The sequence below is a fragment of the Glycine max genome, chromosome 7, assembly GCF_000004515.6.
Source record: "Glycine max cultivar Williams 82 chromosome 7, Glycine_max_v4.0, whole genome shotgun sequence".
Lineage (NCBI taxonomy): Eukaryota > Viridiplantae > Streptophyta > Magnoliopsida > Fabales > Fabaceae > Glycine > Glycine max.
Window position 1 is genome coordinate 6689658 of NC_038243.2, and position 21151 is coordinate 6710808.

The 21151-nt window shown below is 30.3% G+C and overlaps 3 protein-coding genes across 3 annotated transcripts; 2 read left to right on the plus strand and 1 right to left on the minus strand.

The window, feature by feature from the left end:
• Window positions 1-4495: 4495 nt before the first annotated feature.
• Window positions 4496-6987, minus strand: LOC100792759 (16 kDa phloem protein 2). The gene is made up of 5 exons (XM_041017135.1): window positions 6676-6987; window positions 6016-6081; window positions 5794-5920; window positions 4885-4999; window positions 4496-4782 (listed from the first exon to the last, which is right to left on the minus strand). The coding sequence occupies exons 1-5, from the start codon at window positions 6740-6742 to the stop codon at window positions 4708-4710; spliced, it is 450 nt and encodes a 149-aa protein (XP_040873069.1). The 5' UTR covers window positions 6743-6987; the 3' UTR covers window positions 4496-4707.
• A 3386-nt stretch (window positions 6988-10373) lies between these two features.
• Window positions 10374-14250, plus strand: LOC100808663 (acyl-coenzyme A thioesterase 13). The gene is made up of 3 exons (XM_003528827.5): window positions 10374-10815; window positions 11779-11925; window positions 13871-14250. The coding sequence occupies exons 1-3, from the start codon at window positions 10561-10563 to the stop codon at window positions 14012-14014; spliced, it is 546 nt and encodes a 181-aa protein (XP_003528875.1). The 5' UTR covers window positions 10374-10560; the 3' UTR covers window positions 14015-14250.
• A 1807-nt stretch (window positions 14251-16057) lies between these two features.
• LOC100499764 (thioesterase superfamily protein) lies at window positions 16058-19172 on the plus strand. The gene is made up of 3 exons (NM_001248765.3): window positions 16058-16384; window positions 17687-17833; window positions 18845-19172. Exons 1-3 carry the CDS (start codon window positions 16142-16144, stop codon window positions 18986-18988), a joined length of 534 nt encoding a protein of 177 aa, NP_001235694.2. The 5' UTR covers window positions 16058-16141; the 3' UTR covers window positions 18989-19172.
• Window positions 19173-21151: the final 1979 nt, after the last annotated feature.

A 21151-nucleotide genomic window follows, 5' to 3' on the forward strand; every position in this document is an offset into this window, starting at 1 on the left:
GCCCTTGGAGCTGGCGGGACAGGTGAGAGAGGGTGTTGCAGGCGGTACCGCCACTGGCGGTTGCGGGACAGGGGGAGAGAGGATCCCGCCTTTCGAGCTGGCGGGATAGGCTTGTGTGGGTTACGTGAATGAATGAAGGCTTGGTCTGCACCTTTTTCTGAAAAGCCTGCACCTATGTTCACGTGAATGAAGGCTTGGTCTACACCTTGCAAGCAATAGCTTTCAGGTTCTGAAAAGGCTAGCATATATAGCATCTTAACGTTAAAAAAATTTGAACATTGGGGGTGGGGTTTAAGTTTTGGGCTATAAAAAAATGTTGAACTCATTCTTTACGTTTACACAGCTTCCTTAGTTTGCTTTCTCTTTCTTTCTTCTTCTGGAGTTTGAGAGATTATTGTGTTTGTGTTCTTCTGTGCATTCATCTTTCAAGTGTGCTTCAAGTGCCCTTAAATTCCTGGTATGTATTTTCAAAGTAAATATGCTAATATATATTATAAGTTTAAGTTAGTTAGTATTATAAGTTAGTTAGTATTATAAGTTAGTTAGTATGTAAATAGTAGGTTAGTTATTATTAACAAAAGTTCTAAGTTTAAATTAGTTTGTATGAGTAGCTATTGTGTTATTATTTTTTACTTATTAATAACTATTCCAATATTAGGTTAGTTAGTATGAAAATATTATTTGGTTAGTTAGAATTAAAATTTTATTTAGTTATTCTTATTGTATATATTGTTAGATGTTATTTGGTTATTGTGTATAATATTTTAGTATTAGTAGTAATTGTTATTTGGTTAGTTAGAATTAAAATTTTATTTAGTTATTGTTATTGTATATATTGTTAGATGTTATTTGATTATAATTTTATGATTTCTCTATCCAATACAGTGCCCTATTCTCCTCCCTAGTCTGCATAAAAAAAAATTCAATGCATGTGAACCGTAACTGCATCAGGCTTGAGTCTCATCATTCAGCATCACTCTCCAAGCTTCAGTCCCATCAAATCTATGCAAGTGGAGTGGTTTAAAATTATTATTATTATATAGAGAACTGTATTTTGATTTATGGGAAAAAAGTATAAGAAGAGAAAAATAAGGAAGGAAAAGGAATACAAAATATATAAATCCTTTTTTTTTTTCAAATTGTATGATAAGAAAGAAATAAAAGATAAGAAAATTAGTATTGTTCTCTTCTTGTTTAGTTGTATAGAAACAAGAATAAAAAATGTGTTCAAAATTATAAAAAAAATTAAAACTAAAAAGATAAATCAAAATGAGAAAAAAATTGTTTAATTTGTGCATGAAAGAGTATATTTTTTCTGTTTTCCATATTCTTTGAACAGAATAATTTTTTAGTTTATTCCCACAAAAATGTTTTCAGTCTTCTAAATAAATAAAAAGGTAAACGATGAAAAAGATACCCTCAACCTTTTTCATGATTTGGCTTTTCCTACTACTTGGACATTTTGGAAAAACAAACATTATTATCTCTCTATTTCTCTTTATACGTGTGTCTATATGCATGTTGTATATAATAATATGATGAAGATGTATTAAATGAAAAATGAGAAAAATTAATTTTAATCATTACATTATAATTATAAAAAGTTGATGCTTAAGATTAAAACTTCAATTTTTAATACATGATTATCAAAGTCAGAGAGTAATATAAGTTTACATTAGTTAAAAAACACTACCTTACGTGTTTGTGTATACGCATGCTGCCATGAAAGCCTTCATTCACGTGAACAAGGTGCAGGCTTTTTTTCAGAAACAAAGCTAGCCTATCCCGCCAGCTCGAAAGGTGGGATCCTCTCTCCCCCTGTCCCGCAACCGCCAGTGGCGGTACCGCCTGCAACACCCTTCTCTCACCTGTCCCGCCAACTCCAAGGGCGGGACCACCCCCTCTCTCCTATCCCGCCATCTCCAAGGGCGGGACACCTCTCTCTCTCCTATCCCCTCCCATCCCGCCATTGCTGCTGGCGGCACCCCTCCCCCTCTCTCCTAGTCAGCCCCTATCCCGCCATTGCCACTGGCGGTTCAAGCTTCCCGCCAGTGTCAATGGCGGCACCCACGTAGAAAACAACCCCCCCCCCCCCCGGTAATTTCTTATAAATGAGACCCCATTAAGTAAATAGTTTCTAAAACCAACCCTCCTCCGTAAATTTGCCGCACTTACACGTACCAAATATGTACACCTCCTCAAGATCGTGTCGAGATCTAAGGCCAAATATATATTTAAATTTTATTTTATTATAATTATTTTCTTAATTTTTCCTGTCAATTAAAAAATTACTCATCAAAATTTAATATTTATAATATTTTATTTTTAATATATAAAATGACAAATTCATTCAACCTATTTTTTTGACATAAGTAATGTTATATTAAAAAAATCAACAATGATAATAGTTACAACAGCTATTAAAAATATTTTAGAAACAATGCAGGTTTAAAAAAAAATCTTTTGATGTAATGTAATAGTTTTACTAGAGTATAATTTTTTTGGTACGCACTTCTTGCAATATTTTTAATTTTAAAAATAAATTAAGAGTAATATAATAGTTTTTTCAATTTATCCTCGTCTAAAATTTTCAATTTTTCGAATTCAAATAAAAAATTAAATATAATTTCACATTTTAAAATGTGCTCAAATTCACTTCCATATAAATATGTAAAATAATCTAATATAAATACAAAGTAATCCGTACAAATAGAATTTAAGAATGATCTTAACATTAATATTTGCGTCAAAATATTTATATATATATATATATATATATATATATATATATATATTATCATTAAATTTAAACTCTATATTAATTTCAATAACATATTTAGGAAGGAAAAAGGTAGGTGTAGAATAGATGTTCTTAACTTCTTTAAAATAAAAATACATTTAAATCATTTATAATAATACTTGCATCATAGTCATTGCAGCTTAAGTCCTCATTCCCAACGCTCCCGTGACATATTTCGACAAATTTCCTTCCTCTTTCGTTTTTTCTTTTGCATTTCTAAGTTTCATTCTTTCAATTTTAATCATGAATCATTTATCCGTGTGTTTCCATAGTGTCTAACTCGAGTTTAGGCTCACTGACTTAGCTAGCGTCACTCAAACTCTCAATGATATTATTGGAAAAAAAAATGCAGTTCCATGTCGGCTTACCTTAATTCTTGGAGTGCCCGTAGGACTTGGATTTTTTTCCAAAAGATATTTCCTCACAAAGCTCTATATATAAAAAAATTTGGTTAGTCTTTTAAGCCTCTCGCATTTTCAAATAACTGTACATTACCCGATTTTCTTGCCTTTGTTCTTATCAACACCATGAACCATAAAGCTTATACCATTCTTATGGCTCTGGAGTTGACTTCAATTGGAATTAAGTATGAAGGATCAAGCTCCAATCCCTTCCAACATCTAAGCCCTATTACGTTGCTTTTTATCACAACTATGTTTTGTCATGTACTAATCAAACTCTCGAATTAACTCGTTAATTCTCGAGTTAACTTTTGAGTAATTTTTTTTTTAGTAGATTCTAGAAAAATTTTATAAACTCTAAGTAAACTCAGTAGACTCTCGAATTTACCATCGAGTCAACGAGTTAGCAAATTAAAAAAATTAGACCAAAATGTAAATCATTTTTTATTGTTTTCTCTTTGTATAGCATTCAACATATCTTCATTTAGTGTGTTGTTCTGTTTTTCAGAGAGGGTAAAATATGATATTGGTCTTTGTATTTTTGGTCAAATTTATAGTTTTAAATTGAACATATTAATTTCTACATTAGGACGAATTAGGTTGTTCAAAATCAGAGGAAAGTAGATTTTTGGGTATAAATCAGACAAAACAATTATATTCAATTTTTAAATTGTGACATAAGATGGAAGATGCATAAATTAGCACAGCATAAATGGAAAAGGTTCACCTTGTGTAATGTAAAGAGAATGAGAGGGAGAGTAAAAAAAAAAAAAACAGGCAATTTTTTTAAGACGATTTTGTAAAATCATCCTAAAATGACATTCTCCTAAAATCATCTTGTAAAATCTATTTTAGAATGACAACCATTCTAAAGTGATTCCGGAAAAATCATTTTAAATTGATATTTTTTTAATATGATTTTCATAAAATCCTCATAAAATAGTTGTTTTTATTTAAAAAATATTATTATGTTTTTTTCTAAAATGATTTTTAATCGATCGACATTAAATCAATGTCATAAAAAATCATTTTTGTGCATACATTAATCATAAGATTGACATTTTAATAACTTCACAAATTATTTTATATAATCGTGAACATTGAGTTTAAGTTTTAGTTGTGAAAATATAAGTTTTTTATAATATCAAAATAATTGTGAGTATCAGCTACTAATTATTTCGTTATATTATAATTTTTCTTTCATTATCAAAAAAATGTAATTCTGACTAAGTGAATCCATTATTATTATTATTATTATTAACTTCAAACAAAATAAAATAAAATAGCACTGCTCTTAAAATGTTAACTAATGCATTAAAGACAATATATCAAACATAATGTACTTTAATATATATCCAAAGGGAGGAAAGCAACCTAACAGCACAACACCATTGCTTCACACCAGAAAACACAATAATGGAAATTCTCAAAAAGTACCCCAAAACTGCTTATTTTTCATTATAAGGGTAATTCTGGCCATGGAAGTATGTAAATACTTCTTTCACTTTAAAATTCCCCACTGGATTCTTTCCATCCACCATAGCTCTCTTCAGGTTCAGCATAATCCTGCTCCTCATTTTTCTGCAACCAGAAGTTAATGGTATATTATTTGATTAGAGATAAAAACCAGGCATCAAATTAAACATGAAGAAAAATAATGGGAAATATAGATTCCAGCATTACCTCAACAGTAAAAGTGAGAGCCACCTTAATCTCTCCACAATATTCTTCGTCCTTCACAACCTTGTAAGCAGTTTCTGGAATACTACCCGCTTCAAACACTGGATCCAGATGAATGCTGCAGAATGTTGATAGAAATGAATGAATATTAGTATGCCAAAAGTGCAAATGCAACCTTACCTTTTGTATCAGAAACAATTACTCAGTACTCATGTAATATATATCACTCATATGAAAATGCAAAATGAAATCTTAAATTGAAAAAAAAATCATAGAAGACCAGTCACAGCCATTAGATAGGAAGAAAATTTGCTACATATAGAAATGCGGAATTTAGACCAGATTACATTAGATAAAACTTAGAACAAGTTTCTTATATCTTTACCCTCTAGTTCTTCCACCAAACGATGCCATGAAAATGTTTTTTTTTTTTTTTTAAATTCTACAGAAGATATATGGTAAAAGTTATTTAATAGTAGAGAGGTTAAAATACACTTAATTCTCCATCTTTTTTTTTTGTTTCAATGGTCCCGTAAATTTAAAAAAATCCACTTTGATTCCTTAAAAAAATATTCATGTTAAACTAAGTTGGTCCTTCTATTAATTTACCACATTAACATGATCAATTTGGTGACATGTAACAAATTATAAAAGATATCACATCATATGAATGTTTATCATCTCAGCCAAAATTAGCATCGGTAGCGTAAAAAAAACTGTCAAAAGGACTAATTTAATCTAATAAAAATAATTTAAGAGACTGACAAAGAAGCAGGGGACAAACTTAAAGATATAAGAAACTTGATCTAGGTTTTGTCCTATACTCTCCTCTCTAGAATTCAATCCCATCTCCAATGAAATTTCACTGAAAAAGCAAGCAAAATGTGAAAGTTAAAGAAGAATTCAACTCACGTTGCCACGCCAAGACAATCATCTTGACTAAAGTTGTCTTTATCCATTATCTTTAGATTAAGTTCAGATGCACTGTCAGAGACAGTGAAAAGAAAGCTCTCATTCCATTGTGGCTTGGATCCAGCATCTGGTATTCATAACACAATTCAATTCAAGCCCCCAGAGATAAAAGGGTACATACATAAACAAATACATATATAGTTAAGTTGGTCACAAATGCACCTTCTTGCACAGTGCTCTTTTTCTCCTGTGCCCTGTATGTGAGAATCACATAAGGATCAATGCTGGCTGCGCATTGAGAACAGAATTAAGCCATTAGAGGATAATCTATCTTGATCAATGTGAATTGTTAATATCAATAAACCAAATTAAAGAAAAAGGTCAACTGAATAGATTCTCATGTTTAATTTGAAAACAAGATGGCCAGATAGGCTCAATTAACATAGCTATATGAACAAAATAGATTTGGCTTCTGAAAAGTAAGTAAGCTCTGTCGTTAATGAGAAAATCAACTATTTGATATTCCAATACATTCATGATTTGTTATGCAAGTGTACATAACATTGACCGTTGATTTTCTGATAAATCACTAAAATTACTTGCTTTACCCTCTAAAGTGATTTGCTAATCAAATTAGAAAAGCCGGATCCAAACAGAACATAACAAGATCAAACCAGAATAAGGTGTACTTTACTTTATGTTGTTTAATCTGCAAATAAAAGAGTTAATTGACACAGATTTAAAACAACAAAGATCTATTCTAGATCAAACCATCTTGAAGTGAGAGAATTTTGATGCATCTAAAAGTTTAAAAGAGGGGATCATTGACATACACAGCATCTGATTTTCTCATCAGCTATGCATATAGAGTATAGTGCTTACAGAGAAAATCATTGTCATCGATTCCTTTGGCGCTGATCAGAACAACTTCAAGCGTTCCACGAGGCATCTTTGAAACTGAAGTTTGGACTGACTTCACAAATTCTATATTGACTCAGGAATTATATGCTTCTCTCTGTGCAGTCTTAAAGTTAAAATAAAAGTGGAAAAAACAGTGCCAGAAATGCCTCAAGCAGTGAGTTACCAATTGGAGCTGGATTTTGGCTGGATCCAACTTTTTCCTTTTAAACGTTTGAGTCCTCTTACAAGTCTTTTCTTATTACAAAAGGTTGATACTATGCAAACGGTTATCCAAAAAATTATTAACTGGTATGGGACCATCATAATTTTTATGAGAATATAACTATTAATTAGTTAAGTGTAATTTTTTTTATGAGCACTGAAAATTAAGCTCAATTTTATTGCTACCTGTACAGTATTGTCCTGTATACACAACAGTTTACATTTTGCACAAACTTTACCACCATATCATATCGGTTTACATTTTGCATAAACTTTGCCACCATATCATATTTGATTACAATGTTTTTTTACTTATGTACACATTGATTCTTTCACACCTTATAAATATATTGTGATATATTTGATGTTTGTATATACATCAACCACTAACTTTTATAGAGAAACTAACTTTTTCATTAAAAAATAAAAAACTAACATATCAACTTATGTTTGTTTACAATGACAAGCCACCTTCCTACTGATCAGAATTGGATGGAAGTTTAAAGTTTTAAATGTGGAGTGTGGACTTGACAACAAATAGGTCTACATGCAGGGCATGGAGGAGGTAATGTAGGAAAGTGGATTTAATTAAAATAACAAAAATGAATTATGAACTCTGACAGGTTTTTGGAGCAAACGTATAAAACGCCAACTTTAGTCCTGGTATCATTGCATATTTTACTCAACAAATTTTTGTATAAAAATAATAATAATTACCAATGGAACCCACTCTCTTTTTTTATTATTATTATTGGAGCCGTTACTTACACTAGGAACTATTTCTCGATGTGTCCATTGATTATTTCTGAATAATCAACGTAACAAACGCTCTGAGTACAAATTTCATATTGTAGCAACCTTGGTGAGTTTTTATATCCGTTCTCTCTTTCACTCCCTTCATTCTCTTGTTCCGTATCCTTTTAATCTTCTCTTGTTTGATCTCTTACTCTAATGTTTAGGACATTTTCATCATCCAAACTTCAATAAAGTATATTTACGTTTCTAATTACTTTTTTTTTTCTCTTTTTTTGTCCACTCACAAAACAACAACGTATGGTTAGATCTTATTTGTCTAAGTTAGGACAATAGAACTCCTTTTAGAGTCATCCAGGTTAAATGACCTATATCAATTCTTTGTTTTCTCCACTTTAATTGTTTCATCATTGTACAATTTTTTCTTTATATAATGTATTTTTTTTATAGTTCTAGTGTTTTGCTTAAATTTATTTGGTTGTTTTTTTTTAAATCTAAAAAATACTTTTCAGAACACAAAATAGTTTTTTGGAATGTAGTTTCCAGAATTTAAAAACAATATTTAAGAAAATGTTAAAAATAAAATTATATTTCTTTTAAGAATGTAAAAAACAAAATATTGTAAGTACACTCTAAAACAATGGTTATATATCAACGTTATGAGTATAAAAGGTATATATAATAATAAAAAAAAAGACAAATGAAAGTTCATTTGGCAAAAAAGGGGAGTGAACATAGGAAAAATCCTATAATATATATATATGAGACTTCATTGTTTGTATAAGGCCTAGTAACAAAAAAGAATTTGAATCAAGGCCCAGTAAATTTTAATAATCACATTTACATTTTTAACCGTCAATTACCAATCATCTGGCTCAAATTCATTTAATAAGATCTCACGTTTGAACTTTTATAGAAAAAATGAAGTCATCGAAAAAGAAGATCAAATTAAAGCTTTTTAATTAGGTTTATCGGTATAAAAATCATTAAATTATCAACAAAGTCAATAATATAATTATATCCACACCATAAGTGTAATTTGTTAACTTATTCATTCTAACAAAATAAGTGGGTATAAATTAACAAATTATATATATAAACTAAATCAATAAAATAATATTGTACTTTTTTGAACTCATATAAGAAAAAGATGCCATTGTATGTCGGATTAAATATAAGAAAATTTAATTAATTTTGTCCTATTTAATATTATCATTCTTAAAATACCTTTTATTTAATTTTAATTTTATTTTAACTGACTTCTTTTTATTTATGATAGTAAGTTTTAATTAAAGATATTATAAAAATAATTTTATTTTTTATTTGAGATTAAGAAATTTAAATGAAATCAACTAACTTTTATAATTAATGTAAAATTAATTATTTTTACTTATATATAAGTTTAAAAATAACATAACCGTAAATTAAATTAGATGGACACAATTGTCAAGGTCCAATGCCTTTGACACTCAATATTGACTACTAAAGTCTTTAACCATTAGGTATTTTTTTCAACCCAATATTCAAATCAATAAATCTCAAATGTGATCTTAGAAAAAGATAATAGAATTTAATGGCTTTAAATTGCTCATTTAATTGGCTTAGTAATGGAATTATTACAATATCAGCTTTCCTTCCAAGATATAACTCTATTTGGCAAAACAAACACTAGAAGGAATTAGCGACCATTTTTTTATCATGAGAAGTTCAAGGTGTAAATTGATTTTCCATCCACCGTAGACTTAGTCAGTGCCTTTCTGTCCCTTTGTTTGGTGAGAAGAAAAGAAAGAAAATGAGAAGATTTAAATAAAAAAAATACATCTCATATTTTTACCTCTTTATTTAAATTTAAATATTTTTTTATTCTTCCATTTTTAATTTTTTTACACAACCAAACTCATCCTGTAAGATATAAGTGACAAAATTAGGCTAAAGAAACAACAGCAAAAACCATCAAAATCCAAAAGTACTAAGTACGGAAATTTTACAACATGAAGAATGAAGAAAAATATTGTTTAACTAACTTTTGCAAGCGTCTTCTTAAAGGAAGTCATGCAGAGAAAATAATAAATACAAGTGTTAGGAAATTCCTGGTGCCATGTAGCGATCAGAAAAAAAAAAATTTATAGTAACCACCTTAAAAATTATACTATTTAGTATAATTTTTCAATATAGGTTAACGGCATAATATTTTTATACTAGGTTAACGACATAATATTTTTATACTAATATATTGTTACCTGTAAAATTTGATTAAGTTATAAAAATCAAATTCAATATACTTGGCTTGAGATGGATAAAAAAATCTCTTCCAAAAATGATTAGAATATAAGTAAAAGTTTGAGAAACTTGAGTGTACAATCAAAGGACCCAAAATCCATCTCGACCAATCAAAATATTTCTCAAAGGGAGTTATTTTGATTGATGATCTTAAAGAAAGGTATGACACCGTGACAAATTGATGGATATAAAAATTTAATTTAATTTTTGAATCTACAAGTGACAAAATTAATTTCAAAACTAAAATTTAAATTTTTTAATTTTGAGAGAGAGACCAAAGTAAAGATTTATCTTTAAAAAAAAAAAACATCTTATCCTAAAGAAACAACAACACCACTACGTTGTCACCTATACTGTTGAACCTCGCGTAAAGTGCTTTAAGACCCATCATGGTTGGCGACATCGAAAAAAGCAGAAAGCAAAATGATCAGAATCGAATGATGATAATTATTGATTTCTTAGCACTTTCGCTACAGAAATCAAAATTAATTCAATCTTCAAAATTAACTCATTCTCTTGTCTTATAAATTTTATGTTGAGACTATTTTTAGCGTGAAATTTGAATTTTTTTCTAATTGACAGCACAGCACAACGTTGCACCTCAAAATAGCAATGGCAGCGAAAACTTCCTCTGAAACTGAAAAAGAGTGTTCCTCCTCACAGTCACTGAAAATTTCAAAGGATTTAAACTTTCGACGTGTTTCTGAGACCTTAGATCTGTTCAGAGCGATGGGGACCAATATTATCGCACCGGAAAATAGCAACACGCATGGCTTCTTCGACGGCTTCCTTCGGAGTTTCATAAAGCTCGATCACATCCAACGCGGTCGTATCGCCTGCACCCTTCTCGTCAAAGGCCCCATCTGTGTATTCTATTGCTTAATCCTCTCTTCTTTTTCTTTTTTTTTTTCACTAGTTATTTTTCATTATTATCAAGGTTGTTAATATTGACATGTTTGTATACGCTCATCTGAAAATACGAGAAGAAAATAAATAAAAAGTTAATGATTTTTTTTATAAATAAATATCAACTTATACATGAGTTAAGAATATTTTTTAGAGAAATTATATATAAAAAAATTAATTTTACATATTAACTTATGAAAAAGTTCGTCAATAAACTTTTTTTTATATATATTAATCATGATTATGGCTGGGGGAGTATGAACGTTCATGAATGGATGAGAACTTGAAAGGGTACAATTTTGATATCAATATTCAAGTTTTTCTGTTTGCTTTGAATTTAATTTTAATGGATTTTTAGTATTAATCAATTAAAAATTATTTTAAATATGAATTTTATGATTATTATTACAAAATTGACCAACTTTTTAGTTATATAAATAATATATAATTGGATGATAAGAATTTAATTAAAAATATATTTACATCGTTGGTATACTTTAAATACTTTGGGGAGCCAAATTTACTTGTGAGATTAGAATTAACAATTTGTCTAAAAGAATTGGAAGGGAACCAAAAGAGAAAAAAGAAGGCGAATTAAAATAGTTTTACTTTATTCTTTTAAATTATTTGTTAGACCAAATTAAAATAGTTTTTTTTTTTCAATTTTCGACACTATCAATGTCAATTCTGACTGATGTGCAAACCTTCATGAGATATAGCATTTCTCATAGTTTGTTAGTATGGTAAAATGATGAAACTTGGTTTAATGGAGACATTTTAAAAAAAACTAATATAAAACTTCTCAAACTTATCGATCAAACTAAAAAAAAAATAGATGAAGAATCAAAACGATATTTTTGGCAAAAGAATAAAATGGCATGGAGGTTTATGGACTTACATTTTTTCTTTTAACTGAAATTTCAGAATGGTTTTGGAACACTTCATGGAGGGGCTATTGGGTCCTTTTTTGTGATTTTGTCTACTGCTTGTGCTAGAACCGTAACTGCTGAGAACAAGGAACTTTTTCTCGGGGAAATTAGCATGTCTTACCTCTCTGGAACTCTAATAGATGTGAGTTTTTTTATTATTATTATTTTTTAGATTTGATTCTGTCCATTGTTTTCTATCGCAACACTGCTTTGCTTTTTCTTCAAATCAGTATATTAGTAGTTTATTAGATGATAGTTGATAGTTTTAGAGAATTATTTTTAGAAAAAATATTATATCATTGATTTTTTAGATTATCAATAGGGGTGGAAATGAGCTGAGTAGTTTGTCGAGGACCTTCGGCTCGGCCTATGTAAGTCTCAAGCTCAAGCTTTCTAAAAAGTCTTTATAAAAAAAAAAACCAAGCTCAAATCATAAAAAAAGCTTGTTAAGCTTGACAAACCGGCTTGTTTAACTAATAATAATAATAACTTTATTTTATTAAATCTTATCTTATTCAGATTTTATTCTATCTAGATTTTATTTTATTCAGATTTTATTCTATCTAGATTTTATTTCGTCCAGATCTTATTTCATCCCATCTTATCTTATCTTGTCCAGATTTTATTTTATTTCGTTTATGGGCTTGGACTTAAAATAGATTTGTAAGTTTTGGGATTGAGGACCAATATAACAACACTAAAGTTTTAGTTTAGGGAGTTTTTTTCGGAGAGGAGAATAATTCTAGGATTTTAGAATTCCAGTTTTTATTATTGTTCATGCACACTGTTCACGTAGAATAAAATTCATTTTCTGCAAATCATCTCTAATCCATACATTTTTTAATATTATGCTCTTTTTATTTTCTTTTCATATACTTTGTGCTTTAATGACTTGAATTCAATATGATTTTGTTTATTAATTATTTTTGGATTTGTACATTACTTATACGAAATTTTATAAGTTTCTTTTTTTAGTTAGTATTTCACTAGGTTTTAAAATAATTAATTAATCAAAGACGTCTTTAAGCAGACTTTTAAATAGGCTCGTGGGCCAAGCCAAACTTTTATATAAGCCGAGCCGAGCCTTAAAAAAAAGCCTATGACAGGTAATGAGCCAAGCTCAAGCCTTACTTATTCAACTCAGGCCGAGCTCAAGCCTAGTAAAGCTTGGTTTGGCTTGACTCATTTCCACCCCTAATTATCAATTACAACATATCAATTACCTATTTATAGGCTCAAGTCACCAGGTGGTGAATATTTCTATATTACTCTAGGTCTTTCTAAAATTTTCATGATAGATTAGTATCATGATAGTTTTAGATTTTTTTATCTTATAGATACATTTATAATTTTGGATTGTTCTATCATATTCATACACATTATAGTTTTAAGATATTCTATTATTTTCATATATATTATATTTAAGAATATTCTAGAAATTTGTAACAATTTCAACACAGGAGATGTTAAATAAATAACATGAAGTTCAATCCTTTAGCTATATATGGTTAATTATACATTTCGAAACAGCAGAGCAAAGCTGAGGATGTTAAAGCTATGAGGATATTGAGATGTTTCAAAACAACAGTATAGTGTTGCCTTATAGCTACCTATGGTATAGTTCAGTTAGTTAGTTGAGTATGTCTGATATATTATAAACTCTCTGATACCTTGGTTTGACTTTTATAGATAAAAAAATAGTATTGCTTAATATCATTCAACTTCATTGCACAGTCTTAGCATTCCCTCAAAGGATTGCATTGAATCGGTTCAATTAACTATGACATTATTGATTATGCTACAAAGATAAGGACTATAGTATTTTCATTAATAGTCAACAAATCACACTTTACTCTCAAGTGCACTTTTGCACTTTATAATATCCAAATTTATATATAATTTTTCCCCCACTTAGAAGAGACGTTAAATGATGTCAGTGTTGTCAACTGGGTACTCTAACTTTAATATTAGTCTGTTTGGATATAAGTCATAAGCTCTTTTGAGAGTTTCTCTACTAAAAATATACCATTTTCTTGTTCGCATGCCTTCTTCATGCTTGAACTTGAACATCCCTTTAACAAATGCAGGAAGAAGTGCTAGTTAATGCCTCCGTGGTGAAAAGTGGAAGAAAATTGACTGTAGTTGCACTTGAGTTTAAACTGAAGAAAACTGGGAATTTACTTTATACTACTCATGCTACCTTCTATAACATGCCAGTTGCCAGTTTATGAATGTTTAGATCTTTGGTGGAAGTTGATCTTCAGTTCTATTTATTATTGTATTAATGTTTGTCAAAGCAAAATCTTTTATTTTTAATTCATTATTATCCACTGTTAATTCAATCTTTCCTGTTTTCTATACTGTTTTGCTCTGAATGCCAGCTCATGAGTTGGGAAGAAAATCCTTAATTATGTTATGAAATGTTTTGTTGATTAGTTGTTTAATATAAAACCATTAACATACTTTTTATATGTGTGTGCGTGAATCCAATTCACAAGTGCTCCCGATTCTTTATATGGAAAGAATGCAAACAACAAAACTAAATTGTTTAATTCTTTTATGTATTTTATTAAATATTAGGCCTATTATTTAATATTATTTTGTTTCAACGGTAGATTATGATAATGGTACATGTTAGTTGGAATAGAACCAACTCAGATAATATAAATAAGGTTTAAGTTTAAATCTTGTTGGTGGTTGAAAAAAAAAACACAATCGAGAGAAAAAAATTCAATAAAAGAGATTTTCAATGATATTAGTTATAGACAGTCAATGAAAATCAACAACATATTATCTCAAAAAGATTATGATATCATCTCACTAACTTTATAGACTTGAATCCTAATTGATTCCATGGTCTCTTTATTCCTTAAATTATGTATTTATTGATAATTTAATCTTTATATTTTTTAAATTACTAATTTAGTTAATAAATATATTAATGTTGCAACAAATTAACCCAACCAAATTCTTAAATAATTTAGATACATACTTTATTAGACCAAACAAATATTTTCTAGGTGCAACTTAAAAAATAAAATACGGCATTTAGTAAAAGAGTAATGTTATTCAATTTGAGAGAATATTTTCTAAAGGTTAAATAATTTTTCAAATTTTTATCTTATTTTTATTTAATTTGATTTTTTATCTTTTAAAATTAATTTGAAATGATTCTTATATTTATCTAAAATTAACGTCATTAATTAAATAAAAATATTAACAATTAAAAACTGTCCCAAAATCTAATCTTCTTCATCTTTTTCTCCGTGACTCACACGGTGGAATCCCAATCTATTCTCCCCCTTTTTGGTTTCTCTATTCTCTTTCTATTTGCACCCCTCACAGAATCTGGAACCACCCCAAGCCACTGTTTGTGACGTCGGGGACCACATCATAGATCTGTGATGCGCATCACACATCTGCAATCCCAAAAGCCTCCCCTTGCGTAGCAACCAAACCCTCTTTCGCCCTTTAAATCAATTTAGGAAAAAATAACAGATTAAATAAACATTTTAAAATATCAAACATTAAATTAAATCAAAATAATAAAATAAATAATTAAAAATGTCATTTAGCCTTTCCTAAATTGAGTCTTGAATTAATAATCACCATAATGGGTCTATATACAAACATAATTTTATGTAAGGTTTAATTGCTTTTATGATTATATAATTTTTAGTTGGATCTTTTAGGCACACTAAATATACAATTTTAGTCCTTAATTCTCAATTATGTCATGGGGATTTTTTATATATTATAAATGGATAAGTCTCTCAAATTTGTTATCTCAAATTTGTTAACTGGGCATTTTTTTGTCTTTTGTTATAGAAATATTTCAATTAATTTATATTTTTTTTAAAAATAATTAATTTAGTTGATCTTATTAAATCAGTCAATTATTTATAATATTATTTTAAAATTACATTTTTTTTATCCATTTAATTGGTTTTCATTGTTTGGAGAAAGAATAAGGATATGTTGAAAAAAAAATTAATGTATCTAATTTTTTTTAAAAACATTATATAAAAGAACGAACAAATTTCTAAAATATTATAATTAAAAATCAAAGGAATCTATAGTTTAACAAAAAAATAATAAAAATTTATTCAAATCAAAATAATTTAAAATCATTTCAGCTAAACCAAACATGTAAAAAGAAATTACTTAAAATGAGTGAATAAATTCTTCAAACATCAAACCAATGTTCTTACCAAACATCACCTAATGTTCTTACCAAACAGCATTTTCCTTACATTATTAAAAAGTTGTATTGAGCCCTACAAGGAAGGTGCGCGCGCACTTGTTTGTAGGCACGAGTGACGAGAGAGGGTGTCTCCGGAAAAAACAAGTGAGGTTCTATGGCTGCTGTGAAAGCAGAGAACGTGTGTGCCTCGCCATCGCTGAAAATCTCCAAGGAAGTGGACCCCAGACATGCTTCTGAGACCTTGCACTTCGTTGACGTTATGGGAGCTGCCACGCCCCTTCCCGGTAACTGCAACGCGCGTGGCTTCTACGACGCCTTCTACCGGAGCTTCATCAAAGTCGATAACATCCAACGTGGACGGATTTCATGCACCGTTGTGGCCAAACCACCCATCTGTGTGAGTCTTCTCCGTCTTTTCAAACAGTTATTTTGTGATTGAATAACACTTTATACTGTTGCTGCATAGTCATTAAACTCTTATTTTAGTTCCTGAATTGTCGTTTTGGTAGATGGGTATCGACAAGGACAAAAATTTGAATCCAGTTCCTTAGCCACTTTTGGCGGAATTCACCAATTAGAATTAGAGTTTCACTTCGATAATTCATAGGTGTTTGCATTAATAAAGATTTGTATTAAAGATCGATAGAGAATAGCACCAAAAAGTCTGTCTTGTCGAATTGATGTTTGGACGAAACTTATATGCAGTTCCATAGTTCTTCAATCAGAATTGGAGTTTCACTTTGATAATCTGCTTAATAAAGGTTTGAGTTAAAGGATTACGATGATTTATGCAGATTACCCAGGTGAAACTCCAATTCTTATTGGAACCTATGGAACTATATCTAAGCGTCACACTTGAAGTTTTGTGCTATTTACAAAGAAATCTCCCAATATTTGTTGGGTGTTGCTAGTTATTGGTACTTTCAATACTCTTATTGGAAGCTGAGAAGATTGGGAAGTGGAGGAATTGGGGAAGGGGGCTCGTGTTTATATTTGAAGTGTATTGTTTACTCAATATGATACATCAGAATTTTTTATAATTTGCTAGATAGTTATTAGAACTCCCCTTTTATTTGATTCGATTCTCTCTCTGGAAAGAAAGGTTTTGTTCCAGTGGATGTTCTTCTGTTTGTTAGCTCAGGGAAAAAGGGAAGAAGATCCATCCATCTATGCTCTGAATTCAAGGTTTTGTTGATTGGTGGTCAATTCAAATTTCTGATTAATTCCTTGCCAATAGTATGGGATTTTAGTGGCTCTTTGATTTGAGAAAATGTTATCTGTTTTTACTTTTAATTGCAAAAAATGGCACATCAGTTTCACTTTGTTTCTAGAATTCACAAGTTTTCATAAGAAACAGCGTTTTCAAATTTTTCAATAAGGATTTTTTAAAATAGGAAATAAAGTAAAAATATGGTGACATTTTTGTAATTAAAAGTGAAAACAAAAAATATAAACAGAAAACCCCTTCTTTTGTTTATATATTGATCAAGCATAATTTGGGAAGTGTGAAAGATTTTTGGTTCGTTGCAAATTACACAGTCAAGGGCGGTGAGTTTGGTTTGTTAAAGTTTTCTCATTTTCTTTGTTAGCAAATGAATTCACTTTTCTGAGTTCAAGCTAACAATTTGTCTAGTGAAAATAAACAAAAAGGTGTTGTCTTTGTACTAGGATTTTTTCATTTTCTTTATTGGAATTGCAGAATGGCTATGGAACTCTGCATGGAGGTTCTGTTGGATCCTTGGTTGAGATTCTATCTAATGCTTGTGCTAGAACTGTAGTTGCTGAGGACAAGGAACTTTTTCTAGGGGAAATCAGCATTTCTTACCTCTCTGCCACTCCAGCAAATGTGAGTTGTTTATATCCAGTCTTATTCTTACCATTCTTGTCTATTGCAATACAATGCTTTTTCTTCAAATAAGTCGATGCTAGATAAATGGCAGAGTCCGGCCTCTAGGATTCTTGTGCTGCATGAGGAAATGTAGTGCTTTATCTTGAATTGTATTCTGAAACAGCAGATCAAAGCTGAGGATGTTAGCAAGCAACCCGCTTCAACTTTAAGCAATTAGATTGAGATGTTTGGACTCTTAGCATTATAAACAATGTTGCTTAGCATAATTCAACTTCAGTTGCACAGTTTCTTAGCATTCCCTTCGGGGATTGCTTTGGATCAGTGTGATTAGGACCTCATTGATTATACTTCAAAAATAAATATGCCTACTATAGGACTCCAGAATTTTAATAGGATGAATACAACCATCAAGTCTGATTGACGAATCTGAAATTTTCTGGTTCTTGTCTTTCTCTATCTACCTTACAAGTAATGTTCCTACAACTTAGATTATGATCCCCAACAAGAAGTGAAAAGGCGTTTTGAAGGCTAGGACTCCTGGCACATAATGAACATAGTTTCATAGTCATTCAATATGTAATGTGGTGAGTTGCATTGAGATTATTGGTGGATGTCTATTAAATCTCATATTGAGGCTTTCCAGAATCGCACTAGAGTTTGAGATATAATTTTTGGATGAAGATCCTATAAAGTGCACGGTTCAGCTTTAGAGAGTAAACTGAACTATCAATAACCATTAAATGAAAAATGAAATTTAAGTTTTGATTGAAAAGAAAAAGTGCATGGATAACAAACTATGCATTTGTTATTCATTAATCCCTTTGCTGTTTTCATTAGTAGTTACCACCTGCACATTACTTTCGACTACACTTTTAACTTCCAAATCCTTCAATTTTGTCACTGTTGCCAACTTTGCCATCTAACTTTAATGTGTCATTTTCATGCTCATAAGCCATCTTCATGCTTAAATCCTTTGATAAATGGATTTTGCACTTTATGTTCATCCAGGAAGAATTGCTAGCTAATGCCTCTGTGGTGAAGACTGGAAGAAATTTGACTGTGGTTGCAGTTGAGTTTAAACTGAAGAAAACTGGGAATTTGCTCTATATTACTCATGCTACCTTCTATAACATGCCAGTTTCCAGTTTATGAATATTTAGCTTTCTGGTGGACATTGTTCAGCAGTTTATGAATATTTTTAAAAAATAAATAAAGATAGAGGCACAAATTGTCCCTTTTTCAACTAGTATCAATAATAGATTTATAGTTTGTAGTAATCATGTATTTATTGGAAAACAGCAGGAATGTAATGTTATTTTTTTTCTTTTCTTTTTGCACTTTGGTTTTGAGCTTGAATCGCAGGAGGTAGAACTACTTTCACTTGTTGCAAAACGAATGACCAACAATTGCATTGTTTTGGTTTTACAAGTTAATAATGCTGAAGTTTGGTCCCTTCACAAGCACCATAATTATTGAACATAGTAAGCTTTGATTCCAAATATTCCTCATACAAGATAGGGAAAATTCCTATGGTATAAAACTTAATATTATGCTGCAAGTTAAACGTTGTTTCATACATCTGACTTTTGATGTGTTGTGCACGAATGCACAATTTTGAACGGGTTCAAATAAAGAGCGTTCATGGCTGTGTATGTACGACACAGTAGGTTAACCTCGTTGAGAGGTCAAAGAAATAAAAATAGTTGTCATTAATCAGATGTTGACAGACAATGGAGCAACGTGTTTACATTTTCCTTAAGTATCATCTACATGCACACCACAATAAAATCCTTCTGATCATAAACAGGAGTGATTATAAACCCTATGTCTCATTTGCATTTTCAGAAACTTTCAGACATAGCATGCAAAAGGAAGATTGTATACACTCAGCGTGCCTCAAAAGCAACAACAGCTCTGCACCTCAAAATCATGTACACTTATTCGCAATGCTTGGCCCCTTCCCAATAACAGTTTCCATAATAAAGTGCCATCTTTCCTGTTGACCAGGTGTTGCTCTGAATGTTCATGTCAAGCTGTTTTTGCTAACAAATGATTCCGAATAGTTACATAAACAACAATGTCAGAAGAACAGATTCAAAGTTGAAACGACCAATATGCAAGTAACCGAAAATAGTAACAAACTAATAATCCATTTTTTGTTTGGGTTTTTCATTCAGAAAGTGAAGCAAAGGCCTATAACTCCAAGCTTACCCCATCCTTGCACCCCAAGTGGCTAGTGGAAATATTTTAAATTGACTTAATTTCACTTTTAGTCCTTCAATTTTCTCAATTTTGTGGATTTCTTCCATTTTGCTTTTACAAATTTAATCCCTGATCCCTCTATTATTTTAAGTGTGCAACTTTAGCCCGTCTATTAACTTGACATCCAATATTTAGCAGAAATATTGATGTCTCACTTTAGTGCACTGTCATGTCATCATTTCTGTTAAACATAGAATGTTAAGATAAAATATGGACCAAAATTGTACAATAAAATAGTGGTGGATCAAATTGGTGGGAAAAAATGGAGGGATGAAATTCGTGAGAAAGAAAAAGTAAAGAAGGAGAACATTTTTGTAGGTGACATTTTAACTGCAATTATGTATGATAAGAATTCAAAATCATATTTGAAAGGAATGAAAAGGACAAGTCATGATGTACATACCAAACCCACAATATTGGTTTAAATAAAAATGGCATTGACAAAGGTCTCCGCATCAAAGGGTTGAAGGTCTTCAACACCTTCACCAACACCCACAAATTTTACAGGGATTCCAAGCTCATCAACCACACTGACCTGCCAACATATATTAGTCCTGACCATGATCACCCCAGCTACGGAAAGTACTACCAATAATGAAAACTTTTTCATCCAAAAACTATTAAATATTCATTAAGAGAGAAAAAAAAATGAAGAGAATACCACACAGCCACCTCTAGCAGAACCATCCAGTTTGGTCAAAATTAAAACAGTAACACCCACAACCTGTCTCAAGTTCAAAGGATTCAGAGTCAACAAATTCAATAAGTGTTGACAGCAAGTTAATACAGAACCATGAGGCAACCATAATAATAATACTAATTACTAAATAATGGAATATTAAGGGCAAGAATATATAAATTATGCAAGGCAATGGATAATAAGACTTTGAGAATGAGAAACTCAGCACCACCATACCTGAAAACTAAACATATTTGTGACCGACCATTCATTTGGCTGCAGTATGCTTGATAACGGAATAAACCTCTAAACATTCATTCCGTCACTTATATTTGTTAAAATTAATGTCTCACATGTAAAAGGGACGTGACTTA

Coding starts and splice junctions, on each gene's coding strand:
- LOC100792759 (XM_041017135.1), bottom strand. CDS start 6,742: ATGCCTCGTGGAACGCTTGAAGTTGTTCTGATCAGCGCCAAAGGAATC. Junction 6,082..6,675: donor CGATGACAATGATTTTCTCT/GTAAGCACTATA, acceptor CTCAATGCGCAG/CCAGCATTGATCCTTATGTG. Junction 4,783..4,884: donor CTCTCACTTTTACTGTTGAG/GTAATGCTGGAA, acceptor TTCTGGTTGCAG/AAAAATGAGGAGCAGGATTA.
- LOC100808663 (XM_003528827.5), top strand. CDS start 10,561: ATGGCAGCGAAAACTTCCTCTGAAACTGAAAAAGAGTGTTCCTCCTCA. Junction 10,816..11,778: donor TCGTCAAAGGCCCCATCTGT/GTATTCTATTGC, acceptor CTGAAATTTCAG/AATGGTTTTGGAACACTTCA. Junction 11,926..13,870: donor TCTCTGGAACTCTAATAGAT/GTGAGTTTTTTT, acceptor TAACAAATGCAG/GAAGAAGTGCTAGTTAATGC.
- LOC100499764 (NM_001248765.3), top strand. CDS start 16,142: ATGGCTGCTGTGAAAGCAGAGAACGTGTGTGCCTCGCCATCGCTGAAA. Junction 16,385..17,686: donor TGGCCAAACCACCCATCTGT/GTGAGTCTTCTC, acceptor TTGGAATTGCAG/AATGGCTATGGAACTCTGCA. Junction 17,834..18,844: donor TCTCTGCCACTCCAGCAAAT/GTGAGTTGTTTA, acceptor ATGTTCATCCAG/GAAGAATTGCTAGCTAATGC.